Below are 15,813 nucleotides of genomic sequence, written 5' to 3'. Positions count from 1 at the left end.
GCGCGCGCTTCTCCGCCCGCCCCCCCCCGTGGGCGGCGCCTTGGGAGGGGCCACTTCACTTCCGCCGCGGACGGAGCTTCCGGCCCGTGACCCTGGCGAGTCCTTCTCGGCCGGCAGGGAGGAGTCGCGCTGCGGAAGCCCAGGCGCACGGCAGACATGGGGCTCGAGGACGAGCAGAAGGCGCAGAACGGCGAGGAACCCGAGAAGGTGAGGGGCGCGGCGGGCCGGGGGGCCCGGCGCCGAACAGCTGGGGCCGCCCCCGCGCCGCCTGCTTTAAGGCCTCCGGGCTTCGGCCCCGGGCGTGGGGCGGGGTTGGATGGGGGGCCCACCGCGGGGCGGAACAAAGGTTCTGAGCCCCCCGGCGTGGGGCCCCTGACGGGCCCGCGGAGCGGGGAAGGGGCGAGGAGGGCGGGGCCCGGGAGCCTCCCGTCGCCCATCCCGCACAAAGAAGGCGCAGGTGGCAGAGGCGGCGCGAGGACCCAGGGCCCTGCACACGGGCACGCGTGATCTGAGGCCGTTTGTCCGAAGAAGACTTGGGGGTCCTAGCAGACTGCAAGCTCAGCAGCGGGAGTGTGAGTGATCACCTTTCCCTCCCCCTCTGCAGCTTTTGACCCTGCTGACCCCGCTCTCCTCTGGGGCTCCCCGCGTGACCTTCTCCAAGGATCTTCATGCAGGCCCTGGGTCCCTCCGGGCCCCCCGCCCGCTGCTGCTGCTGCTGCTGCCCTTGCTCCCCTCCCCCCCTCGCAGCCCCCTGCTTGCCTGGGGGCCCGGGTGGTCGGGGTTGTGGCCACGCCCTCGCCCTTGGCGTCCCCGAGGCTGCACGCGGGGTGGTCCTCCCCTGGCTCCTCCCTCCGTCCCCCTCCCTGGTCCCTGCGGCCACGGCCGCTCCCGCCTGGATTGTCTCCGCCGACCTCTTTGTCCTCCTCGCCACTCCACCCCTCAGCCCCTCCATCAAGATGACCTCATCGAAGCGCATAGGAGGCTGCTCTTGAGGCCCCCTTTTCACCACCTTTCTTCACGATCCCCTGACGTCATCTCCCATTCACTCCATTTTCTGATGAAGAGGGAGCTGTCTTGTCTCTGCTGACCCTCGGGCACCCTGCAGCCCCTCCCCCCCGCATCCCCCTTCATTCCCTTCCCTTCCTCTGCTAACTCGCTCTCTGCTGCTTCCCGAGGGCTTAACCCTTTCCAGACTGTCGTAGTCCTCGTTATCCTGCGTGTCTCCTCCCATTGCAGTCACTTCCTAGAAAAAGCCGGGTTTGCTGGTTCCAGCCCCTGTAAGAGTCCTCCTTGGGCTTAAGGGGACACAGTGAGAGGAGCAGGGACAGTCCACAGCATTGACTCAGGTCCCTGCTGTGCGCTGGAGACTGTGCCATACGTCGAAGGCAGCGCTACAGAAAAAGAAAGCCCTTGTCCTCAAGGAGCTTGCACTCCAACGGGGAAGATACCTGAAGGGACATCATGGCAAGAACCAGAGAGGAAAGGGGCCCTTCGCTCAGAACGAACCCTAAAGGAAGAGGGAGGGGGGCAGGGCTGCAGGCAGCAAGAGGTCATGCATTGAGAACGCGACAAGCCCATCTGGGGAAAGAAATGAGAGGCAACAGTAGCTCAGTTGCTAGCTCTGCTTTGGATGTTTGGACGGGGCTGGTTCCTTCTCTGGGCTCGTTTATAAAACGGGAGAGCGGCCCTGGGTGATTTAGGATTTCCTCCGTCTAAGCCTATGCCCCCGATAAGTTACTGCCAAGATCTGGGAACCTGGACGTGAGTGCTGATTGGGGGGAGTCTGAGGAACTGGCCTGAGAGGGGCCTAGAGATTTTAAGGTTATCCCTTTATCTGAATGCCAGCTGCACCTGGAAGGTTATTCTCAGAAAGTGTTAATGCTGCTCCCAGGGTTCCCCCTCATGAGGCAGGTGTCATCTGGAGGCCTCTCAGGTGCTCAAACCATTACTGAGATTAGCAGGCTCTTCTAAAAAAGACTGCTTTTTAAAAGGTAGTGTCTTGTTTCTGCTCTGCTTCACATTGGTTTCTCTCCCCTTCCCATAAGTTTTTTTTCCATTAGAAAAAGGGGTGGCAATTCAACGAAAGACATTTTTGCCATTTTTCTTGAATTGCTTTCCTCCCTATCCAGGGATATTCTTGGCCATTAATGTGACAAGCGTGTATCTCTTGTTAATGTTTTGGCAGTTTTTATATTGATATCTTTTAGTTTGACATCTTCCTATCTTTCCCCTCCCTTCTAACAAAAAATTTAAAGGAAAACAGAAAAGCAATTCAGCACAGCTGCCCCACATCTCAGCAATGTCATGTTCCCAAATTGGAGAGTAGAAAGCAAGACAGAGGTCATCTGGTCATCCTTTTATAGAAATCTAAAACCTGACCCCAGTGTTTCCTCAGAGATCTCTAAAGAGAGCCCGGTTTTCTCTGGAACACCAAGGCCTGAGTGAGGCTCCTTCCTTCCATGGCGCCTCTGTAGTAAAAGATCCTTCTCCATCTCATGGTTTATCCAGTACTTGAAGCCATCGTGTTTCTCCAGGTTGAATGTGTCCCATTCCTTCCACTTGTCCTTGTGTGCCAGAGCTCACCCATTCCTAATTGTCTTCTCTACTTTATCGGTGTCCTCAAGTATGTGGTGCCCAGAACTGGACTGGGGCTGCAAATGAGATCTGAGCAGGACAGGAGGATTTACTGATGCTCCTCTCCTTGGGGGCTCCAACCCTCTTCTTGCCGCCCAAGATTGATCCTCCTCACTATTAACTCGTTGAGCTTGCAGTCCCCTTCAGCCCCCAGATTGTTTTCAGAACTGCTATCTAAATGCACTGGTCATGTTCAGATCTTATTTGAAATTAATTTTCACCCCTAGATACAAGACTTGACATTCATCCTTATTGAATTTTCTTATTAGATTTAAGCTAATGCTGTGGCTTGTTATCCAGGGTTAGCTTTCTTCCAACTTGGTCCTCTGCAAGTTTGAGGGGGCCATCTAGGCCTCCATCCGAGTAAAATGTGGACCTGTAGCTTAGTACAGGTTCTGGAGCGCTGAACCATTAGCACGTTATCTACTCTGAAAGGAGAGTCTGAGGTATTTTATGGAAATGTAGATAAAACATCCTCTTCATCTCCAAATTCTAGCACTCAATTCCTTTTTTTTGTATTGTCACCACTAGGGTTTATTGCTTCATTCTGCCTTAGTTTTTGTTCTGTTTTCCTAGTCATCTCCTACAGTATATTAGCATCCCATTGCCTGTAGCTGTGTTAATATGTGGTGACTGGAAGTTTGCAGATAACTCATTTGTTCCTCACCACGAGGCTGGGAGATGAGTGCCCCTTGTTTTTTTTTTTAAACTGATGAGGAAACGAGGTGACTTGCCCAGGTCACATAGTGACCAGCTTTGAACATGGGTCTTGCTGGCTTCAGGCCGGCCCTCTCTCCAGGACATTTCTCCATTTCCCCTTGTCCTTTGTTCTCTGCAGCCTCAGCCCACCCTGTGCTTCATGCCCTGGCCTTGTCTGTACCCCCAGCATCTTGAGCATCTTAGGCTTTGTGGGTTAGGGTTTGTCACTCGGTGTTAGCTTGTCCGGTATTCTAGGCGTCCTATGGGCCTGCCTAGTTTCTCTGCCTGGCAGACTCCTGGGCCTGGAGTCAGGAAGATCTGAGGCGAGATCTGAACACAGACATTTAAGAGCTGTGTGACTGGGCAAGTCACTTCACCCCTTTGTGCCTCAGCTTCCTCCCTCTACGATAGATATGGCACTTCAGGGCTGTTGGGGGGAGCACACGAGATTTGGTTTGTAAAGCACCGACAGTGCCTGGCAGTGCTGTGGAAACGACATGGGGGTCTCTACATGCCGGTGGTTCAGCTGGGTGACGGGCAGCCACGAGCTGCTTTTGAGTTAGGCGGTGACTTCATGGCTTTTGCAGATCAGTGAGACAGTGTGTTCATCAGAGCTTCACACTTGGGTTTCTGACCTCGGGGTCTTAGTTTTGCCTAACGCTGGTGTTAATGAGTGACACGGAAGCAGTCATGGCATATGGTGAACCTTAACTTAGTATGGCCACTGTTGGACTGTCTGCCACTCATGGCTCTCCTTTCTCTTGTAGGAAGAAGAAGAACCAGAATTGGTGGTAAGAACCATTTTACAACTGAAACCATCCCTGTAAAACCTAAAGATTCAAGCTGCTGTAAACGTATTTTGGGGGGGGGGACCCCTTCTGTCCTTGGCGCTATAGGGGAGATTACTACGAGGAAGGGTGAGACCTTGTTGGCCTCATAGAGCAGAACAGGTGGGGTGGGAACACTGGGACCTGGAAAACATTTGACCAGTCCAAGCCAAGGGGCGGCCGATGCTGATGCAGCTGCCTGAGGCTCCTGGGCTTACCTTGATCAAAGGGAGCCAAGAATCCCATGGCCCCCCAGGTAGCAGTAACTCTCCATCCCTTCCTGAGAGAGCCTGCTCTGCACCACATGCCTTGGGAGGAGGCCCTCCTCCCCAAAAAAGCCCCACCTGCTCTCTCAGGACTCAAGTCATCCCCAAGTGAGGTCATCCAGACCCCGGGTGGAGGCAGTGGCTTAGCCCAGGCACTGAGGAAAGGCCTCCTGGATCCTTGACTTGGCTCTTGTGTCTTTTGAGGACCCCCTGACCACTGTGAGGGAGCAATGTGAGCAGATGGAGAAATGTGTGAAGGCCCGAGAGCGGCTGGAGACTTGCGCAGAACGAGTGTCTGCAAACCCCCGCACTGAGGAGGACTGCACCGAGGAGCTCTTTGACTTCCTGCATGCCCGAGACCACTGTGTGAGTCCCCGCTCCCACGGGCTGGAGGGGGGCTCGGCCTGGGCCCTGAGACAGGCATGTGCCAGGGTGGGCGCGCTGTCATGGCCTCCCCTACTCACACTGTGGGACTGAGGCTTCCAGGAGCATCTGGAGTGGGGGCCTCTGGGAGCACCCACGGCACCCCTGCTGGGGCGCTTGGGGAACAGCTGGTGTCCAGCAGGCTCCGGCCCCTGGCAGTGCTCGGGCTACCAGTGCAGGGTGCCGGCACGGAAAGGACCCCCACGGGAGCTTTGCTCACTGCCTCTTTCCTTCCTTCAGGTGGCTCACACGCTCTTTGAAAGTGTGAAATAGACCTCCGAGGCCCTGGAGCCCCCCGCGGCTTCGCCGCTCACCTCGCCCTGGATCTGGAACCCTGTGCCCCCTGTCCTGCTCTCCGCATGAGGCCTGGTGGCCGCAGGCTTGGGCCTGGAGCCCGGGTGGCCGGAGCAGCTCCGCTGTAATAAAGTCTAGTCACCTGTGCACGGGTCTCTTGTCGTTTCTGCCCTTCTGGGGGCCCTGAGGGAGGTCACGGCGCCTGTGGGCGGATCCCGGGTCCAGCTCCAGGGAGGGGTCTGGGACTGCTCTGGGCCTTCCCGCCCCGACCCCTCCTGCGCCGGCCACGGGCAAGGGCACGTGCGGCCCAGTGTTTAGTGCTCTCTGCCTTGGGGTTCGTCTGTGAAATGGGGCTTCGGGAAAGGCTTGGGCCGCGGCGCCCTCCCGGGAGGGTTGTCACAGCCCAGGGCTGCGTTTGTGCCAGTGCGGGCTATGGAGGCGGGAACCCTCGCGAGCGGGGGGAGGGGGAAGGGAACAAGTGCCGCGCTCCTGGAGGCAAGGCAGCCCAAGGCGGATCCCCTGCGCCAGGCCGGACTAGATGGTTCGCCAGCGATTTAAGGGCGCCGCCCCTCCCGCAGCCTGCGTTTGCGGAAACGCCCAGGATGGGGTGGGAACCGGGGGACAAAGGAGCCTCCCTCGGGCCGCGCCTTTGTCTGCGCTCCTGACGTCATCGCCCGAGGTCCGCCCCTCCCGCCGCGAAGCGTCACGGGGCGCGTCCCGGCCCAGGAGCGCCGACTTCCGGCGCGGCGGGCGCCATCTTAGCGAAAGTCCTCGCTCGCTCGCTGGGCCGGAAGTGGGCGCCCGCCGACGTGCGCACGCGTAGCTGACACGATGCAGGCGTCCCGGCGCCTTCTGGCCGAGGCGCGCCGCCTGCTGAGCCGGCCCGCGCCCGGGCTGATTCCCCGGAGGCTGCGGCACAAGAAGAAGTGGGTGAGGGACTGGCCCCCGGCAGCGCCCCCTGCCCGGGGGGCGGGGGCGGCCGCTGATCGGTGTCGGGTCACCCCGGAGGGGGGGAGGGGCGGGCGGTGGGCGGGCCGACCTCCGAGGTCACGTGCTGACCTGCCCGCCCCGAGGCCTGGAGCGCCCCCCCCCGTTAGAACAGAGACACTACCGGGTCGGGGGGGGGGGGGGGCGGAATCCCCCTTCAGTTTCGGTCCTGTCTGGGACTTGGAGACCCCGTCTGGGGTTCTCCGGGCACAGACACGGGAGGGGGGCGCCAGCTCCTCCTGAGCCCATTTCACAGACTGGGAAGCGACTTGCCCGGGGCCACGCAGCCTGGCCTCTGCTGTGCTCCCCGAGTCCATCACCCACGGCCGTGGCCCAGGCGCCGCACAGAATGAGATGGAGAGGGGGAGGGGCTGCTGAGCGCCGGGGACAGAAGGACGCCCCGCTTGCCAGAGCGGGGGCGCGGAGGGGCCCCGCCCGGGGCCCGAGCTTCGGGGCAGCCCCTTGGCAGAGCCTCGCCGTCCTGGGGGCTTCCCCGACCACGGAGAGCTTCTGTTGGGGGCCACAAAGCGGGGCTTTCCCAGGTGTTCCATGTCTGCTTAATGGGGCCGGCGCACGGGCCTCTTGCAGCCGCCGTGAGCCCGGCCGGGGAGCCTGAGCACCCTCTCTCCCCTTGGCAGGCCTCCACGGAGCCCAAGTTCTCCCCCGCCCGCCTGGCCCTGCAGAACTTTGATGTGAACTACAAGGTCCAGTTTGGAGAGCTGTGGCCCTCCGTCCGCGTCAGCCTCCTCTCGGAGCACAAGTACGGGGCCCTGGTCAACCACTTCTCCGCCTGGGACAAAGCCGTCTCCGAGCTAGAGCGGCTCCAGGCCCAAGAGTTCGTGACGCAGGCCCGGAGGAGGGGCCAGCAGGAGGCCTTCCCCCAAGGCCCCGGGGCGCCCCCCCGCCCCCCAGCAGCCCGCTGGCCCTGCAGCCCCAACCTGCGGTGCTACACGTTTGCCAGAGGGGACATCGGCCGCTTCCGTCCACCCAGGTGGGCCCCGGGAGGCAGGGGAGGGCTTTAGGGCAGGGGCAGCCCTGGGAGGGGGGCCGGACATCCCCGACTCCTCTTTTCAGTTCAAGAAACAGGCGAGGAGAGGGAGGGTGCCTGGGCTGTCATGGAGGGAGGGGGCCAGGCAGGTGCTGGCTAGGGGAGCAGCCCAGGGCGCAGGGGGGGCCTGCCGGGAGCTGGCAGGTGCGTTCCCAGGGTTTCTGAAACGGGGAAATGCCGAGAAGAAGGAGGTGGCCCGGGTTGCTGCCAGAAAGCAGGGAGGACGGAGTGAGGGCCCAGGACTCCCAGACGGAGGAGACCTCGGCCTCCACCTCCCTTTCTAAGGCCCCGCGGGCACTGGGCGGCAGAGCTGGCGGCCAGACTCGGGCTCTGGTGCCCAGTAACCCTTGTTCTCATCCTGCCTGAGCTGCTTTGGGAGGCCGGCTGCAGACCTCTCCCCTCCCCATGCTCAGCTCAGGGCTCCTGCAGCCCAACCACTGGTCCTGCTCGTCGCCAGCCTGAAGCTCCACCCCCCAAGGGGCTCCGCGTCCGAAGAGGAGGCTCCACTCCCGATGACACTCGGGGGGTTCCAAGTGCGGCCCCTTATTGTTAGAATGCTTACAAGGTGCCAAGCGGGGGAATTGAGAGAGACAGTGGTTGTTTAGCAGTTCTCTAGATGTACTTGGTACTTAGCACAGTTCTACAAGATTTGCACCTTTAAAAGAGCATATGGAAGCTAAGAGCCTTGGCCAGGACTCCGGGAGATTCACAAGTCTAACCCACAAGCCCCCTCTTGGGAGCGGAGGCAGATTCATTCCATCTTCCACCGATGTGCTGGCTGGAAGCCGAAGCTGGGGAGGCGAAGGACGAGCTGCAAGAGCTCTTGGAACCAAGGAGAGAGAGAGGCCTCTAAGAAAGCCACCCGGGCCCCGGGAAGGAGACAATAAAGGATTTGGACTTTAACTCCCGGCTGCATTTGGGGTGATTACTTTGAACTGAAACGAAGGCTGCCTCCGGAAGCTCCCAGAGAACGTTATTTTTTTAGAGAAGAACACTACATCTTATGGCTGAGCCTCCCTGCCTCCCGGCACCATTCTCTCAGCCTTGAAAGCCTGACCTGCACGTGTGATGGAGCAGGCCCGGGATCAGCCACTGATGTCACAGGGGCCCTGAGGGAGACATGGGAGACAAGCCAGGCAGGGAAGGCCCCGCCATTCCCCCTCAGACTGATGGCAATAAGTCAGGACACTGACACAGGAGCCTCGCAGTGCCCCCAGACTACCAGAGCTGTTTCCAGCCCAGCTCTTCTGGAGGGGGGAAATCGCCCACCAGAAGGGGCCCACCATCAACGACTACTGACCAGCTGCCACCAGCAATCAGACGGGAACAGAAGCCCATAGTCCTGGGGAGGCGGCTCCTATGAGGAAGGGGCCAGCCATCCCCCCACCGGGCAGCCTGGCCGAAGCAGCAGGGGCCTGGCAAGTCAGGTTGCTGCCTCCACCATCTGCTCTCTTCCTGGGTGCCATGGCTACAGTGACTGCAGCCACAACTACTGAAGACCCGAAATAGAGCAGTGGGAATGACCTGAAAGAAGACCGTCTGCTTGGTGGCTGAACCTCCAGGGGGCGTCTCCCCATAGGACCGAGCTTCTGGAAAGCAGGAAAGGGCTTCTGTCTATGTAGCCCAGGTGCTGTTCACCCACAAGGTGCTGAAAAACCGCTGCTCAGTCATCGGCGGCAGACTGGACCTTCCTTCCACAGTGCAGAGTGGGGGGGGGGGGGCACTGGGAAGGCTGTGGGGGATGGAAAAGCCCTGGGCCCCTGGAACACGGCACCGCCCTGAGTCCTTGGCCACATTTAACACTTGAGCAAACAGTCTTTCCCACTGATATCGCGCCAGGCTCAAAGCAGGGAGAACGTAGTTTGCTACTGGGATGGAAAAGACCCCGCTCAGAATGCCCATGGAGGCGAGATCTCCACCTCTGGGGGTGTGAAAGACATCAGAGTCAGCCTCCTCAGTGAAAACCGTGCAAAAAAACCAGCCTAAAGCTCTCTCCAGGCTGCCTCGGGAGGGGGCCCTTGCTTATGTCTGGACAGACGGGGGTGACCCCATGAGCCAGGCAGATGCTATTGAAGGCTGCAGGCCCAGAATTGAACAGGAGGCCAGGAGAGAGCCCCAGACAGGAGGCTGCTGGTGTTTCCGGGGATCCTGGGTCAGGCCCACCTGGGAAGCCACACCTTGGTAACCCTCACACACAGCTTTCGATTGTGGTGTCTGAAGACTCAGAATCACATGTGACATAAAGACCTGGTTGCAGAGGGGGGTGCCTGAGGGAGGGCTGGCTAGGGAAGTTGGACTATCATTTAAAGGAAGTTGTGCCCTTCGATTCTCCTATAGAAAGCTGTAGCTAAGGATCGGCCACACTTCTGTAGCCTTTCAAACCAATTGGAGCCCACTCAAGCCCTTATCTCTGTGTCAGTCCAAGGTAGTTTGAGTTTGAGACATTCGCGGCCCACCCTCAGATCTCCTGCGTTTCTTGGCAGTGTCTTGGGCCCCAGGTCTGGTTCCTGCTCCGGAGAGCAGCATGCAGACATGTAGATATCTCCTTAGTCATGTTTCTTATTAATCCCCTGTGGAGAGAGAACATTGGCTTCCTGTTCCCCAAAGCAGGAAGGTTGGGTTCTAGGGTAGCTATGTCCCATTGTCCTTAAGTGTCCCGCACCAGAAGCCAAGTGTGGCCGTCTGCCCTGGCCCACAGGACTTCAGCCACAGGAATCAAATGACCCAGGGAGAGGGAGTTTTTGCCCCTTGCAGATTGTCCATCCCGCTGGTCAGGAAGTTTTCTCTCTGCCTCTGGATCCTCTGGGGTGGGGGAGCCTGCTGCCTTCCCCCTGTCTCCGAGCACTGCCCGTATGTGGGGAGCCTCCTTGGGCTCCCACTCTGCTCCTGAAGCTCCTCGGTCTGTTTTCCAGGGCCAGCAGCTTGGGCCTTCTCGACTACTACCTCCTGGACGCCTCCTCCTTGCTGCCTGTGCTGGCTCTAGACGTACAGCCGGGTGATGCCGTCCTTGATCTGTGTGCTGGGCCCGGGGGGAAGACGCTGGCCCTGCTCCTGACCGGCTGCTGCCGTAAGTGAGGGTGCAAACTGTCTGCCGGCTCTCTGTGGCCCGCCTGCCTCAGGAGCATCGGGGGAGCGAGAGGGGGACAGGTGGCTTCCCTCCTTGCCTCAGAAGTGATGCTCCTGATTTCCCCTCCCTGTGGGGAGGACTGGACAACATCCCTGGGCTTCAGCTCAGCACCACATAGGAAATGGTTCTTCCCTGGGGGAGAGAGCAGCCTCAGAAGGACCCAGGGGGAGATGGGGCTGCAGGTCTTAGAGCTGCCTCAGGCTTCAGAGAGAGCCCTGCCGAGAGTCGGGAAGGCGCAGATCCTGCCCTTGCTTTTGTAGCTGGGACAGAACTCCGTTTCCTCCCGTAGGCTGAGGCAGGCTTACGGCCACAGAGATCATGTGTGTGGGCGCTGGGAGAGCCCAGGCCCAGGGATGAGGGGTGGGGGAATCCTAGATAGCCGGGGGGAAGGCCCCGAGTCCGAGCCCCATAAAGGGTCTTGAGGGAATCTTGAGGTCATGTGAAAGAAGGCCAAGCCCATTGTTCTTGGCTGCAGAGGGCAGAACTGGGCAGGGCCAGGAGAGGGCCAAAGAGACCTGCGCAGGCTGGTTGTCAGGAGGCATTTCTCTCTACCTAGGGGAGCCATCCCAGAGTGGACAGCCTCCTCAGGAGCTGGTGGCGGCCCTCTCGGGTAGGTCTTCCTGCAGACCCCGAGCAGCCACCTTTAGAAAGCATGTAGAGATGGCAGTTGGGGGTGCACTAGCCGAGGCTCTGGAGACCCTGGGGAGTCTGTGGCTTTGGGACCAGGTTGGATGCCCCTTTCTGCTGTTCACTCTCTGGTCTCAGAGAGCTCCTTCCCTTCCCAGGCTGTGCTGACCCTGTATAAGATGAAAACTGCTCCACATCATGTGGCTTGTGAGGGACCGGGCCAGGCTGTGAATGGCCTCCTTCCTGGGCCAGTCTGTGTCCTTTGGGTCAGCAGGTGGAAGCAGAGCTTCCTTGGTGTGGCTGCAGAGCTCTGAGGACTGGGCTCAGCCACCATCGCTTGGTCAGGCCCTGCCTGGACATCTCTTCCCCCGGGCTCTCCAGTCCACTCTCCTTCCCCCAGGTCACCTGACAGCCAATGACATCTCTGGCTCCCGAGCCAGGAGGCTAAGGCAGGTTCTCCGTAGTTACGTACCCCAGGATGTGAACCACGTGCAAGTCACGTCCCAGGATGGAAGGATGTGGGGAGACCTGGAGAGGGACACCTATGACCGGGTGAGTGATGGCCCTGCTGCCCCAACCCCAAGGGGACCTCGGGAACCAGCTAAACCAGGAACCAACCCTGCATGTTCCAAAGGAGGCGGCACGTGCCACCATCTCCCAAGAACCCTGGCTGCATTCCCCTCTGCCCGTGTCCTGCTGTGTGTACATGTGAGTGAGTGTGTGACTGTGTCTGGGTGTCTGTGATTGTATGTGTGTGTGAGTGTGTGTGTGTGTGTGTGTGTGTGAGTGATCATTCACATGCTGCGAGTGCCCCTGAGGAGGAGGGCCTGGCTCAGGTCCCTCTCCCTGAGCCGCCTCTGTTTGTGGTATCGCCCTCCTTGGCGTGGTGGCTGGGCCGGGTTGGCACGGGGTCCCACTGCTTTCTCAGGCCTCTTCTCCGGGCACAGGTGCTGGTGGACGTGCCCTGTACCACCGACCGACACTCGGTGCTGGAGGAGAACAATAACATATTCCAGCGCTCGCGGAAGACCGAGCGCCAGATGCTGCCCATGCTGCAGGTGCAGCTCCTGGTGTAAGTGGGGAGGGGCCATGAGGCAATGTGGGAGTTGGTGGGAGACCCAGGGGGAGGAGCGAAGGGGAAGGAGCAGCTCAAGGATGAGCTGGACAGACTCGCCAGCTCTGGGACAGACACGGTGCCACAGCTCTCAGACAGCTATCTGCTGACCCAGAATCAATCCAGCCGAACTTCCTGGGGGAGGACAAGCAGGAGCACGTGATCGCTTAGTGTACTCTTGCCGGATCTGGCCCTTCACCCCCTTCCTTCCTTCCTCTCTTTGGTTTCAGGGCTGGCCTGCTCGCCACCAGGCCCGGAGGGGCGGCCGTCTATTCCACTTGCACCCTCTCCCACCTGCAGAACGAGTATGTTGTGGGCGGGGCCGTTGAGATTCTGGCCAATCAGTACCAGATCCACGTCCAGGTGGAAGACCTGAGCTGCTTCCGGCATCTCTTCCAGGACACCTTCTCCTTCTTCCCATCTTGCCGCATGGGAGAGCTGGTTCTCCCCGTCCTTTGGGCCAACTTTGGACCCATGTACTTCTGTAGGCTACGGAGACTGACTTAGCAGCTCGGCTGCCTGAGCCCCCTTCCCCTGCCGAACTCCTGTGGATTTTCAGCACAGAGGCCCAGGAGGACCCGGGGAGAACTGGTGTGCTTTGTCCAAGCAGGTGGGAGATGCTGGGAAATGGGATGGCACCCCCTCCATTCCACCCTTTGTGACTCAGGGCCTGATTTACTTTGGTGCCTTCTGAGAGCGCAGAGGAGGGGCTGGTCTTCCAGTGGGCACAAGGAGCAGTTGGGTGAGGCTCTGGCACAGTCCAGGGCACATCACTTGTATCTGTGGCTTCCTCTCTTCCTTGAAGTTTGAAGACTTAGGGCTCCTTACTCCTCCAGACCCACAACAGTGTTAGTGTGACGGAGGTGATTTCAGGGCAGAGCTGCTGTTTCAGCCTTTGTTTCCTTAAAGTCCATCACAATGTCTGGCATACACTAGGTACTTAATAAAAGCATATGGATTGGCTGGGTTGTATGTTTACTTCATCTACTTCAGGCTCTGGGTATTGAGAATCTACCCTTGGGCAAACAATGTGGGGTACAGGAGTCTACAGAGAATCTGGGGAGAGGGGAGACGTCCTTCAGCCAGGATGTCTAACCCTGGTATGAAGTAGTTGGGTAGGTGCTGGAGTTCTAGCTTCTCCCTCCCTCCCAGACTAGCTTGGATCCTTGTCTCGGCAGCCCCTCCAGTAAGGACGAAGGATTTCAGCCCTCCCCCAACTGAGACTCTCACCAGCCTCTGAGACAGGTAGCTGTGCACTTGGACATCTCTGGGAATGGGAAACTTCATTTCAGAGCTTTGGGGAACTTTCTGCCCTCTGGGACCAAACTGAGGGGGTCCAGCCAGTCCCTCTCCCCTCAGTAGTCTCCAGACTTGTTGTTTACACATCCCATAAGAGAAATATTTTGTACATATGGCCCCGGGAGAAAATACATTTTTTGTTCTCACCAAAATACTGTTAGCAACAACATTTTTAGTAAGAACGATGGCATCGAGTAGACTTCAATGTTTTTTTAAAATCTCGATTTGATGCTTTTTGAGGCAGCAATTCAAAGGTGTGCTTCTAAGTTCACTGTAGGTCAGTCTTTGCTCTTCATGGCTGCCAGCCCCAGATGGAAAAAATAAGACTGTGCTTACTAAACCATGAAACGTACTTTTCAATCTCATTTTCTACTAATTACATAAAAGGTTTTGTTGAAAATTGGCCAGTAACTGGGCTTATACCCCAAAGAAATACTGAAGAAGGGAAAGGGACCTGTATGTGCCAAAATGTTTGTGGCAGCCCTGTTTGTAGTGGCTAGAAACTGGAAAATGAATGGATGCCCATCAATTGGAGAATGGTTGGGTAAATTGTGATATATGAATATTATTCTGTAAGAAATGACCAGCAGGATGAATACAGAGAGGCTTGGCGAGACTTAAGTGAACTGATGCTGAGTGAAATGAGCAGAACCAGGAGATCATTATACTTCAACAACGATACCGTATGCAGATGTATTCTGATGGAAGTGGATTTCTTCTACAAAGAGAAAATCTAACTCGGTTTCAATTGATCAAGGATCGACAGAAGCAGCTACACCCAAAGAAAGAACACTGGGAAATGAATGTAAACTGTTTGCATTTTGGTTTTTCTTCCCGGGTTATTTCTACCTTCTGAATCCAATTCTTCCTGTGCAACAAGAGAACTGTTTGGTTCTGCACACATATATTGTACCCAGGATATACTGTGGCATATTGGAACAGCAGTGAGTGCAGGGGATAATGTAAAAAAAAAACTACCCAGGCATGGGCTCTGTCAATAAAAAGTTATAATTTAAAAAAAAAAGAAAAGAAAATTGGCCAGTAAGTTCCAATTTCTGTGGTGTCATCAGGTGCTCTTACAAAGTAATTGGATGGTATATTTTTCACAAATGAGCTCCAAATGCACTGGAACTTTGAGGAAGATTTAAAAAAAAAAAAATTTTTTTTTAATTTTTAATGTAGATTGAGTAGAATCTTTGAAATACAGACATCGGAGCTGAAAAGTGTGACAGTTTTTATTGGTGATACACAAAGATCGTTTTTAGCCCCCAAGACTGAGTGGGAGATGGACAGGGTTAGAGGGTGAAGAATAGTCGAGGAGGATGAGGGGTAAAAAACGGGCAGCAATTCAGCTGCCTTAGAAAAGGATCCAGCAATTAGAAATAAACTTTGAACTGAGCTGAGCAGTCAAGGATAGCGACAAAGGTGTGAACCTGGGAGGCTGATGGTGCCCTTGACAGAAGGAAGATTGAAAAAGGGAGAGTCGGCCTGGACATACAAATATGAAGGAAGAAGCAGTCCTTGTTTGTAAGGAGCCTACGCCATAAAGAGGAGACTCCATATACAGCAAATACTGAGTGCCTCATGTCTGGAGCAGCCCAGTAACCCGTACTGGAAGTGGGCAGGACCTCAAGTACTACACCACCAATCAACCAAATTCTTTTTTATTTTTTCCCCCTTTCCTAATGTAAATGCTTGCTTATTTTAAGCTTTTTATTAAAGCCTTTTATTTACAAAAATTACAAAAATACAAAGATTTATTTACAAAAGGCACTATTGCAGACTGGGTGTGCCAAAGACTGAATTTGTACCAGAAAGAGAAGGAAAGTATTTAATTCTCATCAGCTCCTCCAAGGGCCCTAGGGGCCAGGAGGAGAAGTTATGTCTATTTTGAATTCTCTCTTCTCACAAGAGGAGAGGGGCCTAATTAGAGGTGCAGCTATGAAGGAGTGGGACAGGAGAAACCCTCCAGCTGCAAGAGTAGTTTCAGATGACCAGAAATATCTTTAGCAGATCCCAATTGGGAGTACAATTACCCTATACATCGGGGAAGTATGTGGGATCGAGAGAGCGAAGATGGTGGCTTCTTTCCTTTCCCTCTCACATGTCCTGACCTGCAGTAGGGCCATGTGGGACCAAGGGAAAGAAACTGTTATTTGGTGAAATTCATTATTTTAAATATGATGGCAAAAGTGGTTTTATATTATTGGGAATTTAAAGCCATGTTTGGGATTTTACGTTAAAATATAGGTTATTAAAACAAAATGCTGGTAGTTTATCTTGGGGGGCGGGGAGGTTGAGGTTGTATCTTCCCTACTTAGAGGTGTTGTTTTCTAGAGATATTGGGTAATTTGTAACTGGGTTATGCCTTAAAAATTTATCATCTGTTGGGCATGTATAAGTTATGACATTTGGTTCAGTTATTTGAGAACCTTGAAGTTTAAAGTTTAAAAAAATTTTTTTTTTTC

At 56.3% G+C, this 15,813-nt stretch overlaps 2 protein-coding genes and 1 long non-coding RNA gene across 4 annotated transcripts; all 3 read left to right on the top strand.

Moving 5' to 3' along the window:
* Positions 1–28: 28 nt before the first annotated feature.
* Positions 29–5,290, top strand: LOC100933846 (cytochrome b-c1 complex subunit 6, mitochondrial). The gene is made up of 4 exons (XM_031969194.1): positions 29–207; positions 4,101–4,124; positions 4,631–4,792; positions 5,090–5,290. The coding sequence occupies exons 1-4, from the start codon at positions 157–159 to the stop codon at positions 5,120–5,122; spliced, it is 270 nt and encodes an 89-aa protein (XP_031825054.1). The 5' UTR covers positions 29–156; the 3' UTR covers positions 5,123–5,290.
* Positions 361–3,153, top strand: LOC116423768. Its single transcript, XR_004234292.1, has 2 exons — positions 361–572; positions 1,237–3,153. It is a non-coding gene; the product is annotated as an uncharacterized LOC116423768 (long non-coding RNA).
* Positions 5,291–5,894: 604 nt separating the features above from the next.
* Positions 5,895–13,009, top strand: NSUN4 (NOP2/Sun RNA methyltransferase 4). Of its 2 annotated transcripts, XM_031969192.1 has the most exons (7): positions 5,895–6,073; positions 6,769–7,121; positions 10,091–10,245; positions 10,862–10,915; positions 11,333–11,484; positions 11,880–12,004; positions 12,277–13,009. In XM_031969192.1, the coding sequence occupies exons 1-7, from the start codon at positions 5,975–5,977 to the stop codon at positions 12,551–12,553; spliced, it is 1,215 nt and encodes a 404-aa protein (XP_031825052.1). In that variant the 5' UTR covers positions 5,895–5,974; the 3' UTR covers positions 12,554–13,009. The 2 variants fall into 2 exon arrangements, with proteins under 2 accessions (XP_031825052.1, XP_031825053.1); XM_031969193.1 differs by lacking the exon at positions 10,862–10,915 and having other exon boundaries at positions 5,898–6,073.
* The last annotated feature ends 2,804 nt before the right edge of the window (positions 13,010–15,813 follow it).

Source organism: Sarcophilus harrisii, chromosome 4 (genome assembly GCF_902635505.1).
Source record: "Sarcophilus harrisii chromosome 4, mSarHar1.11, whole genome shotgun sequence".
Lineage (NCBI taxonomy): Eukaryota > Metazoa > Chordata > Mammalia > Dasyuromorphia > Dasyuridae > Sarcophilus > Sarcophilus harrisii.
The sequence above is the reverse complement of the archived record's forward strand: the minus strand, read 5'-3'. Positions and strand labels throughout refer to the sequence as shown.